The 16,029-nt window shown below is 36.0% G+C and overlaps 2 protein-coding genes across 2 annotated transcripts; one reads left to right on the top strand and one right to left on the bottom strand.

Moving 5' to 3' along the window:
• Nucleotides 1–1,523: 1,523 nt before the first annotated feature.
• Nucleotides 1,524–9,656, bottom strand: RpL24-like (ribosomal protein L24-like). Its single transcript, XM_089252897.1, has 5 exons — nt 9,481–9,656; nt 7,389–7,575; nt 7,151–7,214; nt 3,124–3,206; nt 1,524–1,668 (listed from the first exon to the last, which is right to left on the bottom strand). Exons 1-5 carry the CDS (start codon nt 9,559–9,561, stop codon nt 1,577–1,579), a joined length of 507 nt encoding a protein of 168 aa, XP_089109023.1. The 5' UTR covers nt 9,562–9,656; the 3' UTR covers nt 1,524–1,576.
• A 177-nt stretch (nt 9,657–9,833) lies between these two features.
• RpS6 (ribosomal protein S6) lies at nt 9,834–15,366 on the top strand. Its single transcript, XM_089252896.1, has 5 exons — nt 9,834–9,972; nt 10,672–10,803; nt 11,747–11,957; nt 13,599–13,748; nt 14,996–15,366. Exons 1-5 carry the CDS (start codon nt 9,967–9,969, stop codon nt 15,250–15,252), a joined length of 756 nt encoding a protein of 251 aa, XP_089109022.1. The 5' UTR covers nt 9,834–9,966; the 3' UTR covers nt 15,253–15,366.
• The last annotated feature ends 663 nt before the right edge of the window (nt 15,367–16,029 follow it).

Here is a 16,029-nt window from a genome sequence, read left to right on the forward strand (position 1 = left end):
GTTTTCATTTCTGTGAAACATTTTTCACACGTAGAAAAACTTGTAACGGAAGCCTCACTATACTCCAACAAATTAACCAGAATTTAGAAGAAACGGCTAACAGACATTATGTTGTTCTTTCCAGAAAGCACCACCTAGAATCACTAACCCCCCCCCCCTCACTGCTACTCCCCCACAAAGCAGATACTGTAAAAATGAGGTGCCTAAAGAACAATATTTTTTTTTAAGTTTTAGAATATCTTCAGATTTTCCGTATTCACTGTCACCACTGTGAATACAGAAGGACGATTGTATCAGTGTTATCTGAAACTATTGTTTTGAAGAGTAATTTCACTCCTCTCCAAAAATTTAAGGGGGTATCTTTTTCAATGAGTAAGTAATAGCTCTATTAAAAAAAATACTTAAAATTTAAAGTAGTATTTCCACTCCTCAACCAAATTCAGAAAAGTAAAATTGAATTTTGATACCTGAATCACGCATCTAGATGGTTATTGGCAAACAGTGGTCCCAACTTTAATCAAGTAGTGAATAATCATTGGACATTACAAGACCAGACCCACTGGTGCACCCCATGCACATAGTGCCTACTTAATCAACAAAATAGACTGGACCCTAATCTACTTAATGTATTTATGATCACAGACATATTGCATCCAAAAGCCAGTGGAATAAATTCAAACAAATTCTTTGTGTTTTCTTTCCTTGTAAAGCTTTATTATATAAATAACCCCTCATTTTTTCCTATACCCCTTATGGTGATTTTTTTTACCCACATATGATGTATCTTTCTACTATATACTAGTAAGAGGGGAAAGAAAAGGGAACATGTAAGGTGAGGATGAAAAGACTAAAAAAACGTGATATTATCTACCTTACTTTTTATATTTTTTCTTTCTCCTTCCTTTTTCTAACGTTTGGTTAGGAAGAGGTTACTAGATTTATTGCCAACTGTGAAATAGAGATGATGCAAATTACTTGCCAAAATCTTGTGTATGTGAAGAGACTCTGCCACGAAGCTGGGCTGGAAGAGATCTTGGCAACGGTATAAGTCCAGTGGCAAAGTTCTGGCTATCATGTGTATGTGAAGTGGTTAATCACTCAATCACTTACCAACTCAAACAGAACTTTACGTAGACATAGATTCTAAAATACTTGATGATTAAAAACTCAGTTAACCACTAAATCACTTAAATTATGTAAACGCGACTTAAGTTTGGCTTTTCATAGCAAGTCAGAAAAAAACCAGACTCATGTTTAAAAAATTAGTGTACCCATCCCCATCGATCCTCTACTGAAAATAAGATGACTCAATCATCAGTTCAGAAAATCGACCATCGTGTTATGTTTCAAGTCCAGCTAGATTGAATGTCATGTTGTCAATTTAAATGATTGTGATCAACATGAAATATGAATAGAAAGATATCTCCTGAAACAAAATCATTTCTGAATTAATTGTCTGAACAGTACAACAAATATACTTGCTGCTTTAAAAAAACAGAAATAAATAAAACATTCGCCAGGTGTAAAAGAGAAACAACTATATTCAATAATTACAAGCCGGAGGACCTCACACAAATCAATTTTCTTCCATGGCTTTTTCTTCCTCTTTCTCTGATTCACTTTCATGTGTAACTTCGACAACAGCTGTCTTGAGTTTCGATAACCCAGCTAGAAGAAATTAAAACAAGAAATGAGTAAATCCTACACGTCACAATTATAATCAGATCTCTAGACCAACAAAAGATTTTGCCAACAATAAAAGGTACAGTCAAAACCCAATGTAATGCCCCCATTTATTTTACAGAATTATGGTGCTATAACGAGTTTATCATTACACCAAAATTACCATTGAGCCCATGTTTTCATTACACATGGAAGATTTGTTCACTGAAAATTTCTGGTGCTAAGCAAAATTACGGCATGCTTTATCAGGGTTCGACTGAAAACCATCACAGGGAAATTCTTTTAAAGCAGACCAAATGAGGGGTTTTTTTTTTTTTGAAAGTAATGTTAGAAAGAAATGCAATAGAATGAATTATCAAAAATAGAATGTACTAGACTAGTGCTTTTCAAAATGTGTGTCTCAGTTTCTGTGGCCGCCGCTGTGAGTTATCTATATTGAAGTGTGCTTTATAGTGTTTTGAAGTTGTTCTTTTCTAGACTATTCTGGGGATTCACGCATACACAACGGCTCACGCAGGGGAGCCACAGGTGGCATAAGTCTGAGAAACACTAAATTAGACAAAAACCTCATTGCAAATATAGTTAAATATCTATACAACGATGTTCAATGAACCGGAAGTATTATTATAAATGAAACATTAACACTACAAAAAAGTGCATCGGGACATGAACATAACATCGATATATACAGAACTCGCTGTACTAATCGTGCTGTGAAACAACTGTTGCAACAAGTTTCAGTACACCCATAGCCTCATACATGTGGCACAACAAAGTTGATTGAAAGAGATGGGGAAATAAACATTTGCAGCCAACAGTATTAAACTTTTAAATGCTTTAAGGCAGCAGTTCTCGAACTTTTGTCACCCACGGCTCCATTGTGTTAACAAAATTTGTCTGCAGCTCCCCCAAAAAAGACAAAAAAAAAAAACCAATTCAAAAACACTGAATAAGCAATCATAGGTGCCAATTCCCAGACTTGAAAAATCTAGTTTATCCTGTGATATATTTCGCACTGAAGAAAACATGCAATACAAATAAAAGGGGAAACTATGGATTTTTGAGATTACATGAGGGGACCAGGATTTGCACTGACGATCACCATTGTACCAAATCATGACAAAACATTTGGCGAATAAAGAAAAAGATGAAATTCACTAAATCACAAATATCCATTCGGTCTCTTGATGGCAAAAATTTTCCATTTGACACAGTTGTTTTGGAATTCATATTTTATGGCACGTCAATTTGGCTACAATTTTTTCCATCTGATTAGCCAAACTGCTAAAATCGATAAAAAGTCAAGGAAAACCCTGGAGGGGACGATACAAGCCGTTTTCTCAGCATTCACATATTTTTCATCTAAAAATTATCAGGTGATTATGCCAAAAAATAGTTTTAATGATTCACTCAAAATTAGATGGAATACACAACACTTACCTGCAGGTGACTTGAGGAGATACATGTCGTTTTGGACTTCCTTGAGATCCCTCTCCTTAGCCAAGATTTTGCCCTTCCTGAGCCTGCAATTCATAATTTAAATAAGTACATGACATACCAAACAAATCTCGGTAAGTAATTAACAAGGATTTCAAAGCCACTGTCAATGGAAATAGTTTCTCTAATTATAAATAATTCATACAGACACTGCCTGTATGAATTCATTTTCTTTTAAATGTTCCTCCTAGTAGTTGGCATAATCAGGAGGCATGCGAATGGCAATAATTAGAGCCTGGATTATATGCATATGCTTTTTTTAATATGAATGCATATAAATGAATAAAATCAAAGAATTTTTAGAATAAGTGCATATTTTAAAGGTTTATTTAACCCAGGAGAATTCACTAGATTTGCTAGCGCGTGAGAACTTGTACGTGGAGAAAAGCTTTCACTCGTTAGTAGTATGCAACAAACTGATCCTTACTATCACTTAAAGTGCACTGATTATTATGAAGACAAGAGCAGAAAAGCAGACTATTTTTCATTGAGAAATGAAATATTCCACACCGTGAACACAAAAATCTCCTGCAGCGAGGTCTCCCGGATTAACTTAAATCAGTTTTTTTTTAATATAATTTTTCAAATAAATATCGTTAATAATATTTCCATGACATTGGTTTGTCTTCCACAAGTGGGATTTAGTGAATTAATAGAAATGTTAGTAATACTGTATTTTCCAAATATCAACCACTTTATTGTAAGGCTATTTCTAGAGATATGTCAAAAGTGTTCAATTTCTTTAGAAATAGGGTCGAAATTCTTTTCTTACTGATGTTTCGTTACTGAGCAGCTACAACAAACTAGAAATTAAAAAAGGGCACAAATATTCGGCCAAAGCCCAAAATTGACCAGTTGACATAGCAAATGTCCAAATTTCTGGCTTTGGCCAGACCCTATATATCTGTCCCTAAGATACTCATTTTCTGATTCCTTTGATCATTAGGGTTGCCATAGCTAACTATATATCACAAAAAATATGGCAACGTGATGACCCCAAATCATAGGGATCAATAGGGATGTATATAGTAAGGATTGAGATATATATATACAGGGTGATTATAAAAAAACTATCCTGACATATAGGTACCTAACTATCATACTATTCACAGAAACTGAATGAAATTTTGACATAAGGTATTTTGATGTATGCGCTCAAGAATGATATGGAAAACAACAGTGTCACTCTAACAGTTACGGTTACAGTGAGAAAATTCCGAAAATATCAAATGGCAACACCAAGTATTGGAATGTGATCTTCATTGTGAAAAACCCTAAATAGCATTCGAACGGCAACTGTAGCATGAAAATCACTGGCGGTAGATAGGCTAAAAGTGAGGACAACCAATAAGGACAGAGAAGCAGCATAAAATAAAGCATTTTATTGCGTTTCACCAATTTTCCACATGACCTTGTGGGGGACTAATCAGGCTGGGATCTCAGCCGAAGAAATGGTGTGACGAATGAAACGAACATTAATGCTCTGGTGCACTGCTAAGTCCTTTTTACTTTTTCCTTGCCTAGCTCCAGGGATTTTCGTGCTACAGGTGCCATTCCAACACTATTTAGTGTTTTTCAGTATGGAGATAACATTCCAATACAAAAAACTTGGTGTTGGCATTTGATATTTTCGAAATTTTCTCACTGTAACCGTAACTGTTAGAGTGACACTGTTGTTTTCCATATCATTCTTGAGCGCATACATCAAAATACCTTATGCCAAAATTTCATTCAGTTTCTGTGAATGGTGTGATAGTTAGGGGCCCATATGTCGGGATAGTTTTTTTATAATCTCCCCATATATATATATAGGGGCTGGTGAAAGCTCAAAATTCAGACATTGGCTGGGTCAACTGCAAACTGGCCGATTTTGGACTTTGACAGCAACACATACACATGTGGGAATATTTTTTTGTAAATGAATATGCACTAATACAAAATAATTATTTTAAAATAAATGTTTTTTTTCATGGCGATTTTTTTAAATTCATATTTTCTCATTTTTCTATACACATTTTGTAATTTTTTACCCTTTCAGGATTTTTTGGTGTATATTTTGGGTCTTTAAATGCATATTTTTTAAATACATATTTGCATATTTTTAACTCATAATCTGGGCTCTAGTGATAATGAATTGAAAGACTCATTTCTCGCTACCAGTCCGAGATGTTTCAACAGCTTACTGACCAATGATCATAACATGAGTACCAAGGCTTGACAAATAAAATTCTAAAAACGTAGACACCAGCTGACAAAAATCTAGTGTTGTTCTAAGACTTTAATAATCCCACATGGAAAATTTTAGGGGCCAATCCAGATCTTTTTAGTTGTCATGGCAACAGGGCACCTGGGATTTGCAAGGCATGATGTACACTCAAAGAAAATAAAAATGTAACATATCTTGAACATGTTACACTTTGTTTTTACTGGAGGTAAAATGTACACATGGACGTACCTAGCGAGGGGCAGCTAAAAAAGACATTAAAGTGTAGTAATTGACACACAGCATAGACGTATCAATTTAGTACGAGTGAGTTGCCCCCCCCTAGTTCATATCCTGGGTACGCCCTTGTATGTACATGTGCATTATATGTATTATGTGTGTATATGCATATTAAATATGCGATTTCAGAGAAAACCAGTCAAACCAGTTTTTTTAAGGTCAGTGTTTTTAAAATTAGTGTTCAGCATACCTCCTTGTCCTAACTACAGACGTGCCAACTTTTGAAATCCAGAGATTATCACGAGGGGGGTACCCCCCCCCCCCCCAGACACTCATAGACTCGATCAAAGAAAATTCATGAAGTTTTTTTTCGAAAAAAATTTTTTTTATAATAAATTAAGAAAAAGTTACATTCTTCCCCCCCCCCAAGGCACGTTCTGCATTGTCCCTGAGAAGAATATAATTCTATGCTAGTCTTTCCATGCAGAACAGAGAAATCACATCTACATACTGTTAATAAAGTATGTGTTTCCTTTCGTGGATGCTATCAGTGATTGATAATCTTGGGTATATGAATTCTTAAAAGCTTTATATTTAGCTGTATATAGCTTAAAGTTTTATATTTTCTTTCTGAAGATGTTTAATCGGAAGAAACGATTTAAAAAATTCAAATTACAAAACTGCGGACGAAAAAACGTGTTTACAACACAGTTGTTAATGGAATACAATAACGATTATACAGGAATTTCGGCAACGAAGGTCATGCCCCTGATAAATGATTGCAGATAAAGGCTATGAAAACGAAGTCGCATCTTTGCCAGTTGCTTAAATGTGGTCACAAAGACTTTTTTTAATGGCTGGTCGATGAAAATGACTACGGCTGTTTTCCCCAACGACGACGGTAATTATTGACGCCACGACAACGTGAAATCTAATTTTCTGCCAAAATCCGGAGAAATTTTAACAAATCCGGAGAGCGGGAGGAAGGATGAAAAATCCGGAGTCTCCCGCCTAAATCGGGAGAGTTGGCAGGTCTGTAACTAGATCATGGGCACTAGATCATCCCACTGCTGTCTCAATGAAGAGATTTTAGCATATAGGTCAAAGACGACCTGGGTCATGCTGGAAGCTGTACATGTATGTGCTGTGAACCAAACGTGAAGTGTTTCTGTGTAATTCTTGTTCTGCCATCTGTCACCAATTTTTTTAAACTATGAGTGAAGTATAACGATTAAATAATTGTATTGTTGTAAGCTCATTGCTCTCTGTGGCGAGACTTTTTAACAGGAGATCAGCTTGCATTCATGCCTCGAAGTTGAAAATCGCAGAAAACCAACTTCAGCCAAACATCGCTATGGCAGCAGTTAATTTCGAAATCTCAATGCGAGTCCATCACCATGGCCACTCAACCATCGCTGCAGCTGTTCAGCATACCAAGTTACACAAGAAATAACTATTTTTGTTTTGGAAGCAAAACTTTGTTAAAATTTGCTGTTAAATGCCATTGGAAGACCATTAGAATTTCACCTTTGAAATATAAACTGCGCCTCTCTCCTCTGTTTTATTTCTGTAACTCTCTTCATGGCTTTGACTGAAAAAGAAAAAAACCAGCATGTAAATTTCTCTCATGGATTTAAATGTAAAAATCACTATCGCGTAAAACGTTCCCGAAGTTATAGAATCTACTTTAGCATCGTGAAAACATTTTGATTGAAATGATAAAATCCAAAATAAAAGAAACCAAAAAAATAAAATAAACACATACTGGTCTTTTGCCAAACTTCCCGATTGTATTTAACCGGAACATTCCTCCGTTTCTCAAACTCAAAAGAAGGATCAATCGTGAGTTCTTTCCCGGCGGCTTTACGGAAGGCTTTAGTCCATCTGGCTTTGCGCGGATTACGCTTTCGGTTGAACAACTTCCTACATCTAGACCTGCAGAACTTGAATATCTGAAACGATAGAACGGCATAATAAATACAAAAACAATACTTCAATGTTATTTCATATTGTACTCTTTGATTCTTTTTTATTCTCTTTAACGATTCAAAACATTTTGTGCAAATGCACAAATCTCATTATCTACATCTTTGTTCACAAAATCCAATAAGGTCTGTATTATCCAAGGTATAGTTATCCAATCGCAAGATGAGACTTGGCTGCCCCATATGTCACCTAGGGCAAAAATTTTTGATTCTATTATTTTAGAATCAAAAATTACTCATCAGTGACAGTGTTTTCATGCGGGTGTTTACTTAAGGCCAAAAGCTAGGTTGGAGCAATGAGTAGTTAACTTAGCCAGTCCAACTGTGTGTGTGTGTGTGAATCCATGAAGTAAATCTTAACTGTCTAAAGGTGTCCACACAAATAGAGCTTGACAAGCTTGCATGTTCAATCTTTTCATGCAATCGCATGCAGAAAATTTTGGGTGGCAATTCTAATTCTAGTGCTACCATTCATGGCATCTGGGATTTCGCAGACCCGCGCTTCAATAAAACTGCCAGGTGCAGCAAACAAAAAATTTCGATGCCTCCTGCCCACATTCTTTTTTGGTCTCGACAAAGATTTTTTCCCTTCTCAACTCTGATTTGACACAACCAGCACTTTGTTATGGTTTTGCCACTTAAGGGCTACACGAATTTTACCCCTTTTACCATTCTAGTCTCATTTTCTTGACTCCTCTTTTCTCGAATTTGCCACTCTGTGATATAATCTGCTTAGCCACACCCTTCCCCCTACTCCTGCAAGTATACGTGTCCCTAAAGTCACTAAGTCCTTCAATTGCTTGCACATTAATTTGTTCACTCACATACTTGCACTGTTTTGATTATTTGTATGTGCTCTAGGTTGGCTTGGCTACTAACGGGCCTGGGTCCCTTGCTGATTAGGCAGAGGCAAATTCATTGAGGGTGCTACAAAAATTTTGCCCCCCTATTTTTTATTCTAATTCGCTTGCCCACTCATTCCTTGAACTTGCCATTCTGGTTTAGTTTGGTTTGGTATGCTATGCCCCCCCCCCCCGTAAATACACCACTTGCCCCAAAGCAGAATGTTTTGCAATGTTCTGCAACGAGCCCTCAGCTGACTGAAAATGTTCTGCGGTAAAAATTTGAATATACAGAATAGCGTTTTTCTACACTTTTCTTAAAATTCTTCCAGATTGTTCTGCAACAGCACTGGTTGTTCTGCAACGTACGCCACACATTTCGGCATATTCTGCTTTGGGGACCACTTGGTGTGCCAACCCTCATCAAAATGTCAAAAATAGTCAATTCTGCCCACTTGCTGTTGATTGGCACAAATTAGTATGGAAAAAAAGTTATTAGGAGAAACATAGGCCAAAACCTAGGCCACTTAATTTGGCAATGACGGGTAAGAAAAATGAGCCCACCCAGGCACTTTGAATGCATGGGGATCATCATGATATGATACTTAGATCTGGTACCATGGTTTCGGGAGTATATTTTAATAGGCAGGGTACCTTTGATGTTAAGACAGCCCAGCAAAGGGCTCCCTCTGTTGGAGACTATCAGTGTTTTTTTAGTTAAGGAGAAATCATTACTTTTAACAGTAAATGTTTTAGGAAGTGACTCTTGGAAAAATAGTTGCCCACGAAAGATCCGAACCCAAGGACCTCCAGTCCATATACATTACATATTCAAAACATTGTTATTACCATTATTTAAGTGTTGTTCTTAAGATAAGAGGAAGCTCAAGAAGTGGGGGGGGGGGCAAAGAAAACAATCATCTCAAAGGTAAATGGGGTGCAAACACTAAATGTTAATGCTCTCAAATATAACACTCAAAACATTAAAAGCACATGGTTGTCCAAAGTGATGGAAGCAAAACTTATTTACCTTGCAGTCGTTTCTCACAAACTGTATTCCGTGGCCTGGGTATAATGGAGAAGAGCAGAAATAACAATTTTCGACTCTCATATCAGCAGTTAAATTTTCAGCAACTGCTTAAAAATTTGAAAACTCAAATTGAAACCAGTTTACAATGCAACGTGAGTTTGGGTTAGCATGGCCGATTTCGATATAAAATTTATGAATATCGATTTCGAAAAATTTAGAAATTCAATTTTTAGAAGTTTTATTTTACATACTTTCATATCCATAAATGTGCTTAATAATTTAAAAAATATTTTTCATTATTTTAAACATTAAGTTTCAATAGTTTAAAACTTGAAAAATATTTTTTTTTCCATACTTCCGGAATTGCCAACGCCGAAGAAGCAAAATGAGATAAAACTTTCCCAAACGTTATTGCAATGGAGTGCTGATGAATGTCCCTTTTCCACCTGTGTTGATAGTCGGTAAAATTCTGAATATAAGTGAAAAATGAAGGTAATATTTCGTTATATTCAAAAAATAAGTAGTTATAAGTATTATCTAATAGTCAGTTGTGAAGATAGTACGAATAAATCAATTAGATTACTCTAACTATTGATGATTGATTTGGATTATGTGGATGGGGAGCACCTCTATCTTCAACTATTAGTGTGTGTACTACTATTACATTTATAAAGCTTTTATTGTTAAACCAAATTGTATTTAAATTTTGATTAGGAAAAGTTAGAAATTTAATTGTGTAAGTTATGTGTATTTATGCAGCTGGAATATCCATGTGAATTTTGCGGTCTCGGGGCAAAGTTTCAACACGTTAAGGTCCCTCTGACTTAATCTGGAATTGTGAGGCACTTGACATGGAGTTATAGTTTAGTGAGTTAATATATGTGTGAATTTTGGGGCCTCGCTCGCCCATGTAAAAATCGGGCCCTATGTAACAATTTTTGATGCGTGTTTTTACATGTGAACTGATAGTTTATACTTGAATTTGAGTATAAGCGCTATTTGAGCTGTTAATTTCGTAATGTATGTGTTATTTCATTTATGATTATTAAATACTTACTTTTCCCCGTTGGGACTGTCTTTGATGAATTTTAATTTGCTGATTGTTTTTGTGTGCATTGTCTTTGAATTCACTGTGTATAAACTGATTATAAATATGCATCCAAATTTTAATTTGTTTATTACGTATTGCAGTTGAATATATCGTATCCTGCTACGGGTTGTCAAAAACTCATTGAAATTGATGATGAGCGGAAAATTCGTATCTTCTATGAGAAACGTATGGGGCATGAGGTTGAGGCTGAAGGATTGGGAGACGAGTGGAAGGTATGAAAAATTATGTTTCATTAAAGCACATTGATGTGTTAGGTACTTTTCTTTTATAATCATGCAATTTACTTGTTTCTTTCCGCACACCTGGTTTGAAACGAAGGCAAATTATGGACGCTACACTTAAGAACTCGCGCTGAATGAGAGTTATAAAAAATTCACAGATAAAAAAACGGAAGTGGTATTATATAATGGATGAGTACCATGTATTATAGTGAATTTGGTTAATTCTTTTATATTTGGAGTACCTTCCTTATATAGAGGAATTAACATATATAAAGTAATTTAACTTTGTGCCATGGCATTGATGTATTGCCAACAGCATCCTCTGTGGCATATTTACAAATGTTATAGGTTGTTCCTATCATTCCACCAGGAGCCCTATAAAATAGCACCAATTTGTGTCTGGTGACAATAAATTCTTTAGTTTTCCATGAATGTGATCATCAACGTACCAACTTTTTTTTTCATGCCAAACAATTGCTACACATGCAGCAGTCAAATCAAGGTGGCCTACAAAGAACACTGGCACTAAAGTGTTAATCGACTCGATGTTGACAAATGCGACGGTCTGTACAGCCAGTGACTACTAGTGGGTGACATCACCTTCAGATGGTAACCAACAGTAAAAGAGGGGAATATAGCAACTCCAGAAGCCCAATGAAATGATGATAGTGACTGAAAAAAGTGGTCAACCAGGAAGAAAAGCACCAACACGCTAGAAAAAAATCAGAGTGGAAAAGGGATTATAATAATAGTTCTTCTGTAAAAACACAATTTTTTAATCACCGAACATTTCACCTTGGTATTTTTTAGTCTATTGTGTTTTGTTCATTGGTGTACAGTTTTATTACTTGTGTGCTTTTTTCTTTATAGTATTTGTGTCACTTCTCTGCAGTTCATTTCAATATTGGTTGATTTCAAATGGTCATTTCTCTAGGGGTATGTTGTGCGGATAACTGGCGGTAATGACAAGCAAGGTTTCCCAATGAAGCAGGGAGTTTTGACATCAGGTCGTGTGCGACTTTTGTTGTCGAAGGGCCATTCTTGCTACAGACCCAGACGTACTGGTGAGAGGAAGCGTAAATCTGTTCGTGGCTGTATCGTAGATTCAAATTTGAGTGTCATCTGCTTGATGATTATCAAGAAAGGTAAATGTGCACATACTCAAAACTTAGTGTAGTAAAATCTGTGATACTTTTCATATTTTAATTTTTCTGTTAGTGGTGATATTATTGATCATTCTTTTGTTTTTTCATCTCTGAAAATTTTATTTATCACTAGAGTTAAGTCATAGCTCTGGTCATGTGACAATTCAAGTGAAAAGAAATTGACGATTGAATTGCATTATGCTATTTGTTGTGTTGTCATCCTGAGTTCATCTTGGATTAAATGTGATTGCTCATCTCTGTTTTTAAAAAAGATCCCTATGATTATATCTTATTTGATGAGTCTGTGATTGTTATAAATAAGTTATCCAAGTATATGAGAGATCATTCAAACTTTTTTATCAGTGTTACATAGTTTTTCATGACTAAAATGTCAATGACCTTATTTTTGGTCATGGGGGAACAAAAATTGAAGAGTTTGGCTAAATAACATCTATGTAGCATTTTTGCCAAACCTTTTTACTAGTTAATATTCCATATAGCTTCCATTGTGCGTTCCTTGAGTCAGTTCCTGCACAAACCAACAGATGTAGTTGCTGTGGCATGTTACACAGCCGAATGCTTCAATTGTGATTTTAAACTGGGGCTGGGTCACCATGGTGACTGAAGAATTTTCTTTTCACGGTTACTGAATTGCAGGTTGAGAGCGGCACAAGATGTTTAGAATTTATAGCATAAAAAGACTTTTATCGAACTTTTACAGTGTAATACCGGCCTAAGAAAAAGAAGCATTATTTTTATCCTTGTTCTTCTGGTTAAAATTTTTAGTACCGAAAAAACATTGTTCTGTCACCTGGATTTTTTCCCCTGATTTGTCCAACCCTGCTATACTGTCGATGATGCTTTGTTATCCCTGTCTGACATGTTTATGGAGACAGCAAACTTCTGAGACATGGAACAAAATTTTAAAGGGTATTTGATTGAAATCAAAAGTCTCTTGTTGCACCATATATAACACTTCCATTTTTATCTGAACAATAGTGTTTTTGTCAATGATGCTTTCGTTATCCCTGTCTGACTCTTGGTATGGAGATGAGATACGTTCTGAGACATTGTGAATTAGGTTAGCCTTGACCAAGTTTTATTTGGGTTCCAAGTTTTATTTGATCTTTTAGCAAACTCTTAAAGTGTAATCCCAGCTTTAGATATTGGTGAGCAAACAATGACATTTTTGAAGTGGATGTTGCGGTTTTTCATCTTCTACAGCTGTTTTTTAGTCTGTCTTTTTCATATTATCATGGAGGAAGCTGGGCCATGGTTAGAATGGCAAACAGAGCAGAATAACATCTTTCCTGCTGGGAGGCAATTTGGGTTCTTGTATTCTGGAACTGTCACAGCGAGTGGACGAAGTGCATAGACATGTTTAAAAAACACATTCAAACATTCAGGTCAATGAAGAGATATGTTTCAGCATGAAACAAAAAAAAAAATCACAAAAACGTGAATGGGAGGACAAAAGGGCAAATGTCTAGTGACCCTATTTGAATCTTTTCCCCTTTGTCAAGCCCTTGTAACAAATGAGTATTTCCTAGGTTTTTTGTTGTGATGGGGATGAATGTGTGATGACTGAAATTATTTTCTTGTGAGCAATATGTTGTAACTTTTTTTTTCTTTTTTTTTTAGGCGAGCAAGAGATTCCCGGATTAACTGACACTACCATCCCTCGACGTCTCGGTCCTAAGAGAGCAAGTAAGATCCGTAAACTCTTCAACTTGAGCAAAGAGGATGATGTGCGACAGTATGTCGTTAGGAGGCCACTCCCGGCGAAAGAAGGTATGGCGTGTTTTATTCAGTTTTTTTTTTGGGGGGGGGGTTTCGTCTTTATTACATTGCTGAGTGATTTTTATTTTCCATCAACATTATAGAAGATACTTCCTTTTCATTGCGGCCTAGGCAAGAAAGGAGAAATTAACTTGTTCATATTAATTATTGGAACAGAAATTTATCAAGGCCATTATGTGAAAAGAAAGTATCCAATAGATGAACAGCTTTATTTTATGAGTTGTGTATGTTAGAAGTTGTAATATTCGTAAATCATTTAAGTTTGCGAAATGGATTTGTAAGGTCCTTCAAGATCCTTATGATTATATTTGATTCAATGAACCAATGATTGTTGTTCACAAAAGTTATCCAAGTATATGAGGGATCAATCAACTTGAATTATTTCTGGAAATGCTGTGCATTTTATTATTTTTTAATCATTTTTAAGGATGATTTTCGTATTTAATGACCAGATTTTAATCCCTATCAATGATCATATTTTGTGATTGTTATAGTTATCCAAGTATATGAGGGATGGCTGGCTTTCTATATTGTCTATAGCATGGCTGCATAGTCACCAAAATTTCTACTCTTCTCTGCTTCCTGAAAAATTCTTACATTTCACGAATTTCTGTCGTGATTGTAAGAAATTTATACTTTCAGGGGGAATTATTCGTAAAGAATTCAATCTGGTTTTTTGTGCCCATAATGATGTCGCGATTATAATGTTAATTGTCGCTGGTTTATCAAATCAGTGAAAAAAATTCGGGGGGGGGGGCAAAATTCTCCAACCAGCCATTTTTTTGATTTTAAGATTTGAGAGTAATAAGTAATTCAACCTGTAAGTTGACGAGAATTGTTGGCTTGCATGATGTCACGTTTCTGCAAAGGGGAAAAATCCTATAATTTTACTTTCATTGAGACAAAAACTATTTTTTTAAAAATCCCTTGTATATGTGTACTGAATTTGAGACGCCTGGAATATCTCGCAAATGCTTATTTTCTAAAGTTGGCAGCAAAGGTCCCCAAAGTAGAATATGGCAAAATCTATGACGTATGTCGCAGAACAATCTGGAAGAAAAAGAAAACTCACTATTATCAGTATTTTTACCGCAGAACATTTCTGGTCAATCGAACGCTCATTGCAGAACAATGAAAAACTTGTTTTGGGGGGTTGCTAGAGTTCTTGTGTGTTTAAGATGTAAATTATTTTTGGGTCTTTTCCTTATTAAATTAGTCTTGTTTTGGCTTCATTTTAGGCAAAAAACCGAAGACTAAAGCTCCCAAGATCCAGCGCCTTGTAACTCCAATCATGCTACAACGCAAGCGTCATAGGTTGGCTCTTAAACGCAAGAGGGCCCAGAAACGCAAGGACGAAGCTGCAGAATACGCCAGACTCTTGGCTCAGAGGAACAAAGAAGCTAAAGAAAAAAGAGCAGAGGAAGTCAGGAGACGTAGATCAGCTTCTCTTAGGGAATCTTCTTCTGGGCCTGGTAAAACAAGCGTTAGCAAGTAGCTCTGATGAACTTTTGAAAGTTGAAATAAAAAACATTTGAAAAAAAAGTTTATTTCTGTGTTTTTCTCAGTTTGGACCCCAAGTATATTTTCCCTCAAACCCAAATAAACTTGCGAATTAACTATGCAGTTGTAATGTGTAGATTGACTATCAGTATAGGCTATGTGAGGATCTCAAATTTTTATATCCATTAATAAGATTTTCTGAACACACCAATCAAATGGAGTTAAAATGTTTTATCCCGCCAAGATTTTTGTCCCCTCTGTCCTGTACACTTAAACTAATGATAAAGGTTTTGATCTTTCATATTCAGCACAAAATGTTGGAGGGCTCTCTAAAGCTTATCTATCAATCAAACAAGAGTGGCACTATCTGCAGTTGTAATATAGTTGGCAACTGAAGGCCATTTTTAAAAAATGCAGATTGGGTTTTTAAGGCTTTGAAAATTTTGCTCAACGTAGGTATAAGGATGTTTGGATTTCAACCGCTGATTAACCAGTGTCAGCAGGGGCGTAGTCAGAAATTTCGTTCGGGGGGGGGGGCCAAAGTGACAGGACAATGGATTTGGCCATCTTTTTCCGGTCATTTTCTCACATTTCGGGAGGGGGGGGGAACCAGGTCCCCCTTCATTTATCGGCAGATTGACCACTAGGCACACGTGGCCAAACAGTTCTTATGAAACCTACTGTAGAACTGCTGCCCTCCAATATTTAAACAAGATACTCTCATCTAATATCTACTTTAGAACTGGAGATAGCACAGCAAACCCTTTCAGGA

Source organism: Pholcus phalangioides, unplaced genomic scaffold (assembly GCF_987345545.1).
Source record: "Pholcus phalangioides strain wild (caught in Gottingen) unplaced genomic scaffold, Ppha-v1.0 ptg000031l_1, whole genome shotgun sequence".
In the NCBI taxonomy this organism is placed as follows: domain Eukaryota; kingdom Metazoa; phylum Arthropoda; class Arachnida; order Araneae; family Pholcidae; genus Pholcus; species Pholcus phalangioides.